General features: G+C 58.0%; 1 protein-coding gene and 1 long non-coding RNA gene across 2 annotated transcripts; one reads left to right on the top strand and one right to left on the bottom strand.

Moving 5' to 3' along the window:
- The first annotated feature begins 405 nt into the window (after nucleotides 1–405).
- On the top strand, nucleotides 406–2,517 carry LOC134737931 (uncharacterized). Its single transcript, XR_010123376.1, has 4 exons — nucleotides 406–540; nucleotides 896–998; nucleotides 1,698–1,873; nucleotides 2,184–2,517. It is a non-coding gene; the product is annotated as an uncharacterized LOC134737931 (long non-coding RNA).
- Nucleotides 2,518–3,590: 1,073 nt separating this feature from the next.
- LOC129043904 (uncharacterized) lies at nucleotides 3,591–6,718 on the bottom strand. Its single transcript, XM_054501188.2, is given in 4 exon segments — nucleotides 3,591–3,740; nucleotides 6,073–6,311; nucleotides 6,314–6,574; nucleotides 6,577–6,718. Coding segments are annotated over 3 exon segments (597 nt in total). The 3' UTR covers nucleotides 3,591–3,740; nucleotides 6,073–6,117.
- Between the last annotated feature and the right edge of the window lie 1,590 nt (nucleotides 6,719–8,308).

The following is an 8,308-nucleotide window of genomic DNA, read 5'->3' as shown; positions in this document are numbered from 1 at the left end:
AGGCCCTGCCAGCTGGCTTCTCCAGCTCCAACTGGGCTCTGTCTTTCCCTCTCTCTCCATCACCCTGCTGTCTCCCCTCCTTTTCCCCTCCTCTCCTGCTCTCTTTCCCGTTCCCTCCCCTCTCCCCATTCCCCTTCCCGGACCTCCCCAGCCCCCACTTCTCTCCTCTCCTCTCTTTTCCTCTCCTCTTTTCTCTGAGTCCTTCTCCCTCGCCTCCTTCCTTTCTTCTTCCCGGGTTAAAAATAATCAACTTTCTGGGAAGCAGCAGCTCCTGCTGAGCCGCCCTCCCCACACTCGGGAGCCCCTGAGAATAGCTTTCTGCGGTTCTCCACTCGAGTCCCTCCCCTCCCCTCGCCGCCTCCCCGCGAGCTGACTAATAAGCCCGGCCGCGCGGTGCCAGCTCGGCTGGAAAGGCGTTAACCACTTCGTGCCCGGACTGCGCGAACGGGGCGGACGGGCTCCCTGCAGGCCCGCGGGGAGGGGTGGCGGGCGCGGGCGGCCCCGGGACACGGCTCAGGACGAAGCCCTGAGCGGCACGCGGTAGGCCCTCGATTTTTACTGGCGGTGGGATGAATGTTGACCTCTGACCGCCACGCCGGCAGGTCCTGCTGCTGGTGCAGCTAGCAGAGTTTAGTGGCATCGGTGGGCGCGCCAGGTGCGACACCCAAGGGATGGGTCGGGGTCACATGGAGGGCGTGGCTGGGCCGGTGAGGCTCCCTCCCCGTGGCCCGAGGGACTCCTAGGTCCCTGGCACTGGGCACCGCCTGAGGGGAAGCCAGGGCTGGGACCATTAAAGTTCGGGCCAAGGGCAGGGAAGGGCTGAAAACTGTCCTGGGATCCAAGGACGTCCACAGCTGGTAGGGTCTTTAGCGATCACCCACTCTCCTTCTTGCAGAAAGGGAAACTGAGGCCCAGAGGGTGTGACTGAGGCCGGGACGTCTCTCAGTTCCTGTCCCAGACTAAGGGAGGCCCGCGGCCCTGCAGCCGATTCTGCAGGGGTAAGGTTGGGGGAGGGGGGGTGTACATCAAGGTCAAAGGTGAGGGGTAGGTGGGGAGAGAAGAAGCGCAGAGCTCTGCGGGGTCCCCGTCAGCCCCGCCCACTCCGCGTGGTACCGGCATTACCTCATCGCGGCGCGCGCTCATTGGCTGGCTCCCCCCTTGAAGGACGGCCCAATGCGGCGGAGCCCGTTAACCCTTCCCGCCCCGCGGACTCTGCCCTGGCCATGCCACCTGCCTCCGCGGCCCCCAAGCGGCTTTCAGGCGCTGGAGGGCCACGGAGAACAGGGAAAAGTAGTGTGGGAGCCGGCTTGAGGCCGGAGAGTACAGTGGTTAGAGCACAGGTCAGACAACTACGTCTTCGGCCCCTGCCCTGCGGCCGGCTGTGTGACCTTGGGGGACTGGCTTCACCTCGCTGAGCCTCCGCTAGTTTGCTTAGCTGTAAACAGAGGTGAATGATGTAACTCCTGCCCTTCCCAGTTCCTTCCCGGTGTACTTGCCAAGTGCCAGGCACACGTGGGCTCTGCGTTCCATTCCACCTTGTCTCCTCACTGCAAGAGGTACAGTTATTATTATGGGTTTTCCGGGGAGGAAACGGGGCTCAGAGCAGCAAAGCTGCCTCCCAAGGTCACGCATCAAGAAAGTCACAGAGCTGGGATTTGACCCCGAGTCTGCGGGTTCTGAGCTGTACTCCTCCCCAGGGCAAGATTCTGCTTCTGCTGGGAGGCGCTGCTTCTAGGAGCTCTCCGTCTCTCCGGAAGGAGGGACAGGACTCATACCCAGCTGGTCAGCTCGTGACACATGCCACTGTGGCCAAATAAAACCAGTGACAAGCTGGAGAGCCCAGGACCTCCATGGACAAGGGACAGGAAGAAGGGTGAGGGCAGGGAGGGGCTGGAGTTGAATCCTTAAACGGGGAGGCAGGAGGACCCTCAGACAAAGGCAGGGGGCTGGACTGAGCCCTGCGAGGGTGCATGGAGTAGGAAGCTCTGAAGAAGCCTGCAGGATCCCCTGGGGGTCAGCCTGCTGGTTAGGGGTCAGCCCAGGGAGGCGGCTTCTCTCTGGGCAGCACCAGGGGTCAGCCTGGGGCAGGAGTGCAAGCCGAGGCCCACATACCTCATGTCTAGGTATTTACAAGTTATAAATCAAGCTAACAAACTGCTAAATAAAATATGTTCTGTTGCCAGGTGCGGTGGCTCACACCTGTAATCTCAGCACTTTGGGAGGCTGAGGTGGGCAGATCACCTGAGGTCAGGAGTTCGAGACTAACCTGACCAACATGGAGAAACCACGTCTCTACTAAAAATACAAAATTAGCCGGGCGTGGTGGTGGTGTGCCTGTAATCCCAGTTACTCGGGAGGCTGAGGCAGGAGAATTGCTTGAACCAGGGAGGTGGAGGTTGCAGTGAGCCGAGATCGCACCACTGCACTCCAACCTGGGCAACAAAAGCGAAACTCCGTCTCAAAAAAAAAAAAAAATGTTCTGTCCTCCTTCCTTGACAAATACACCTTCATAAGGACAAACACACCTGGAAGGCTGGGTTTGTGTTTAGAATTCTCAGGCTCCTTGGAGACCGCAGGAGGAGCTGTAGCGGGTGGGGGAGCCAGCCTCTCAGCCTCTGGCCTCCAGCTTCACACTTGCCTCTTCTTTTCTTTTTCCCCCAGGTTTTGTCCTTTTCCCTGAGGGGCTGTGCATGCTCAGGTGTAGGCACTCCAGGCTGTAAGCACATGTTCTGTCCACACCCCCTGCCAACAGCCACCTCCTGGTCACTCCTGGGGTTTAGGGGTGCCCAAACAGGTGGCTCAGACAACCCTCAGGAGGATGCACCCAGGACGCAGGCTGGGGCCATTGAACAGGGAACTCCAGGGCCCCAGGTGCCAGATCATGGTCAAGGGGCCCATGGCTCCAGCTGGAAATGTCTCCCTGGTCCAGGAGCGCTGCCCTCTAAAGCACAGGGCTCAAGTCTGTGGGCTGAGGGCCCCAGGGCGCTGCGGCAGCTGGGGTGGCCAGAGCTGGACACGGGGTCTCCCTCCATCCTTGGGCTTGCTCCTGACCATCACCTCCAGCCATGTACCCCCGCCCCAGCCAGATCCCCCATGCCCCAGCCAAATGCTGACCCTGGGGAGCTTCCCACCTCAATGAGTCAGCTCCCTTTACCCTGTCCCCACTGCCCCCCACCCTCATCCCCCTTATCCGGCTGCTCCATCTCCTGCCTGCTCCCTGGGCTCCCAGCCCCTACTCTCTGCCTGCCCCCCCAACCCCCCTCCGCCACCCTAACCTCCTATCTGCCCTCCTCAGCTCAGCCAGCCAGATCTTTCTAAAATGCAAGGCTGCAGGCTTCCTTCCCTCTCTGACCAGCGCTGGTTCCCGGGCTCTCTACATATCATCCCCAGGCTCGGGAAGTCCCTCCTTTCCGCCCCTCTCCTCTCCTCGGGTTCTGAGCTCTAGCCATTTGGGCCTTCTCTCCAATTCAGTTTTGTGTCCTTTCTGCCTCACGGTCTTCATGCGCGCTACCCCCCTCTACCTGGAACCATGTTTTCTGCTCTTTGTCCCTGGCTCTCTAGACCAGCAGAAACCACATGGCGATGAGCACATGGAGTTACCAGTTTCCAGTGTGTTTCCTACCTGGCCTGCAGGCAACAGGAGGACAGACTGGGTCAGCGCTGTTCACTGCTCCATCTTCGGTGTCTGGCACAGAGCAGGTGTCACTGAAGTTTCGTAAGTCAGATGCATCTGCACTGGGCTTGAAATCAAGAGACCACAGCAGCTAATGTCTATTGTATGCTCTCTGTGTCCTGGGCCCTGCTTTTAAGCATATGACATGTATTAGTTCACTTATTTCTCACAACAATCTTTGAAATAGGAATGATTACTATCTCCACTCTACAGAATGAGGACACTAAGGCACAGAGAAGTTCAGAGACTTAGGCTCACAGCTGGCCAGTGACAGACCCCGATTTGAACACAGGCAATGGAGCTCCAATGCTGAACCACCTCTTGCCATCTAGCCCCAGCTGGGCCAAGGCCTTGCTGTGGGTCCCTGGGCTAGTGTCCACTTCTCTGAGCTGCAGCTTTTTTTTTTTTTTTTTTTTTGAGACGGAGTTTCGCTCTTTTTGCCAAGCCTGGAGTGCAATGGCGTGATCTCGGCTCACCGCAACCTCTGCCTCGCAGGTTCAAGCGAATTCTCCTGCCTCAGCCTCCCGAGTAGCTGGGATTACAAGCATGCGTCAACAAGCCTGGCTAATTTTGTATTTTTTAGTAGAGACAGGGTTTCTCCACGTTGGCCAGGCTGGTCTCGAACTCCCGACCTCAGGTGATCTGCCCACCTTGGCCTCACACGGTGCTGGGATTACAGGCGTTAGCCACCGTGCCCGGCTCTGAGCTGCAGTTTTTCTGTGTGTGCAGTGGGGGGTTGGCCACAGTGGAGGTCCCTTCCAGCCTTGACAGCCTGGCAGCTCCTCTGATGATCCATCCTTCAGGGAGCCAAGGACTCCCTGTGGAGGTCCTGCAGGGATGCCCAAGAGTTGGGTGGCTGGGAAACAGCTCACCGTGAGTTAGGCTGCAGACTTGAGTACCTGGCCAGGGACCCAATCGTCCCCAGCAGTCTTGTCCTCATGACCGGCCTTCATCTCACAGGAACCCAGGCTGGGCTACGTAAATGAACTGAGCTGAACTGCCAGGTGCTGGGGTTCACGCAGAGACTGGAGGCTAGAAGTTTAGGGGGGCCAAGTACTGCAGTTGGGTTGGGGGACAGTACTTGGGGCAGGGTTGAGCTTGGGTTCCCACACCAAGAGCTCCACAGTCATCTCAGGGACCCTTCAACAACAGCCCTGAGGGCTATGCATCCATTTTCTAGAGGAGGACATGATAGGGAGGCACAGTGGGGGACAGTGACCTGGCCGAGGTCACACAGCAAGAAGGAGTCTAGATTTGGCTCTTAACCACTCTGCCCCCAGCCTTGGGCAAAGGTGTTCAGTGTAGATGTGACAGTGAACTGACAGAGAAGTTCTAGAGGGGGTCAGGTGCAGTGGCTCACCCCTGTAATCCCAGCACCGTGTGAGGCCAAGGTGGGCAGATCACCTGAGGTCGGGAGTTCGACACCAGCCTGGCCAACATGGTGAAACCTGTCTCTACTAAAAATACAAAAATTAGCTGGGCATGGTGGAGGGCGCCTGTAATCCCAGCTACTCGGGAGGCTTAGGCAGGAGAACTGCTTGAACCCAGGAGGTGGAGGCTGCAGTGAGCTGAGATCGCACCACTGCACTCCAGCCTGGGCTACAGAACAAGACTCCGTCTTGAAAAAAAAAAAGTGCTGAAAGATACTCTGGGATCAATATGGGTGTATATGGGTCCATGTGTTCATACCCATGAGCATGGGTACCCCCTTGCTCCCCATCCCAGCACCTCTCCTTGCCCGCCTTTGTCTCACTGCCTTTGTTTATTCACCTGTGGTCACTTGGCTTCTGCTAGGCCCTGAGCCTCGAGGGCAGCGGCTGTCTTCCTGTTCCCTGCACACCAGCACGTGACTCCAGCACAGGCAGGAGGAAGGCGGATGGAAACACAGGCGCGGCCCGGGGCTGTTCCACCCTGTGTTCAGTCCCTTCCCTCCTTGGGCCTCTGTTTCTCATCTCTGCATATGGGGTAAAGTGTCCCATCCTTAGTCTGGGCTCAGGTGAGCCGCTGGGTTCCTACTGGGCCATGGGAAGGGCCCTAATACCTGAAGGGCAGGGAGGATGAGGGCAGGCGGCTCAGCTGCCCTCCTTCCATCCTGGGGCCTGCCACCTCCCCTCTGTCTTCTCCTGATTCCGGTCCCCCACCAGGAGGGGCTCACTGTCTTGCTCAGCAAGTTCTCTCAACAGGCTGGGCAGCCAAGGGGGTGCTCTGCTGGACTGGAGGAGCCGATGTGAGCCCAGGCCACCCATGGAGGCTCCCTCTGAAGAGAGGGAACAGACAACCCAGCCACTTGTCAGGAACCCCGATCAAATACCCCACCCCCAAGGCTCAGCACTAAGTGTCCCAGGGGCCTGATCTGCAGGAAGGGCAGCAGGATGCTCACTTGGGGGTGGAACACTTACCTGAGGGAGGAACTGTACCTGCCGAGGCTTGGGTTACCCACAAACTCAGCCCAGCAGGAGCCCGCTGGCTGTGCTAACAATGTCCACTGTGACGTTGCTGAGATTCTGCAAGGTTCTTTCAGTGTCAGCCCATTTTACAGAGGAGAAAGTTGAGGCTCCAGACAGATGTGAGCTTAAGCCTCAGGCCCCGTTCAAGTTTCCAAATATTCCAGAGGCCAGGGCCTGGGGCGGGGTGTGGGCACCCCAAAGTCCAGGTGAGGGTGACCTGAGGGTGAAGTCTGGGCCTGGAGAGGCAATAGAGGGAGTGAAGACGGCTCCTGCCAGAAACAGGGGAGGGGTGTTTGAGACCTTGAAGGAGGTGGGACTGTGACAGTGGTGACTGTGGGAGGAGTCTGGGTCCAAGCAACAACTGGGAGAGACTTGGTGCAGGGCCCTGAGCTGAAATGGAGGAAAACGGAGATGGATGGGTCCCTGCCCTCAATGGTGGGTAAATGCTGAGGCTGGGGCAGGAGCCCAGAGGAGGGCACCAGGGCAGCCCAGACACGAGCTCTGTGGTCTGTGTGTGTTTACTGTGTGGCCAGAGCATGTGAGGAGTGTGTTGAATGGTCTGTGTGATGTGGGAGTGGGGGGATAAGTGTATTGGCATATGGCGTGTGAGTGTGAGTGTGTGTGCACGCTAGAGCATGCACCTTTGTGCCTGTGATCTGTGTCATGCGGTGTGTCTGTGCCTGTGTGGGATGTGGTCCCTGTGATGTGGGGAGTGTATGTTGGTGTGCGTGTGTGTTGTGGGGTGGTGCTAACTGGGACACTCTCCAGGGGAAGAGCCTAGCTCGGATGGAGGTGGAGGAGTTAACCAGGAAAATGGGAGAGGGATCAGCACGTGCAAAGGCCTGGAGGCATGAAGACGGAGCCTGGAGCACTGGAGGACTTGAAAGTGGTCCAGTGAGGCTGGGAGTAGGGAGGGAGAGGCAGGGGCTGGCAGGGACAGGGCAGGCCTTCCTCCACCAGTTTGAGTTCCGTTAGCTTGAGGGTGTGTACAGCCAGGAGGGGTGGAGGGGCTGAGAGAAGGCCGAGCCACCACTGACCAGGTGGAGGGGTAGGGGGTGAGCCTGGACCGGGGCAGGTGCTGAGCGGAGGTTGGGGAGTGAGAGCCAGAGCTCTCAACCAAGCCTCTGGGAGGCCGCAGGGCCTGGGATCGCAGACCCGAGCCTAATCCCTGCTCAGCCTGAGAGCTGTAGCCAGAAGGTTCTTAGCTTCCCCTCAGTAAACTGGGGTTCAGGACATTTCTGGAGCACTTGCTCTGTGTGACTGGGCAAAGGCTGGGCAGGCATTTCCAGCATGAACACGTTTTCCCAGGCCCGCTGCTTGGAGGGCACCGAGGGGAGAAGGGGGACAGAGGAGCCGGAAGCAGGAGCCAGAATTTGAACCTAGGTGGTCTGACTCCAAGAGGGCCTTCTCACTTGACTTCAATAGTGACATTAGCCAACTTCAATAGTGACCTCAGTAGCCAGGCGCGGTGGCTCACGCCTGTAATCCCAGCACTTTGGGAGGCCGAGGCGGGTGGATCACGAGGTCAGGAAATCGAGACCATTCTGGCTAACACGGTGAAACCCCGTCTCTACTAAAAATACAAATAATTAGCCGGGTGTGGCGGCGGATGCCTGTAGTCCCAGCTACTCGGGAGGCTGAGGCAGGAGAATGGCGTGAACCCGGTAGGCGGAGCTTGCAGTGAGCCGAGATCGCGCCACTGCACTCCAGCCTTGGGGAAAGAGCGAGACTCCATCTCAAAAACAAAAAAAAAATTGAACCCAGTAGTGACAATAGTGATTCACCTGCCCCATGAGCTTCAAACTGCGATGGTTGTGCTCTCCTTTGACCCTGTATCCTGGGGGACTCCATACGGTAATTATATTGTTACTGCGCCTTTTTAGAGATGAGAAAACTGGTCAGTAGCAGAGTGGCCTGACCAGGGCTCCAGCTTCCCCGGTCCTACTGCAGATGATGTGGGGCAGTTTTCTTAGCACAGACTGGAAAGCTCTCTTAGGTAACACGTGGATGACAGCGTGTGACCCGGCAGAAAGGAATTGTAATTCCGGGTGGCTGTACGACCTTGGACGGTCCTTTTCCCATCTCTGGGCCTCGATTTACCTAACTGTACAATTCGCCCCGTGAGTCTAGGAAGATCTGCAGAGCGTCTGCCAACTGGCAGATGAGGAAACCGAAGTTCAGAGAGTCG

Source organism: Pongo pygmaeus, chromosome 13 (assembly GCF_028885625.2).
Source record: "Pongo pygmaeus isolate AG05252 chromosome 13, NHGRI_mPonPyg2-v2.0_pri, whole genome shotgun sequence".
Classification (NCBI taxonomy): domain Eukaryota; kingdom Metazoa; phylum Chordata; class Mammalia; order Primates; family Hominidae; genus Pongo; species Pongo pygmaeus.
This window is presented reverse-complemented; position numbering and strand designations above follow the sequence as displayed.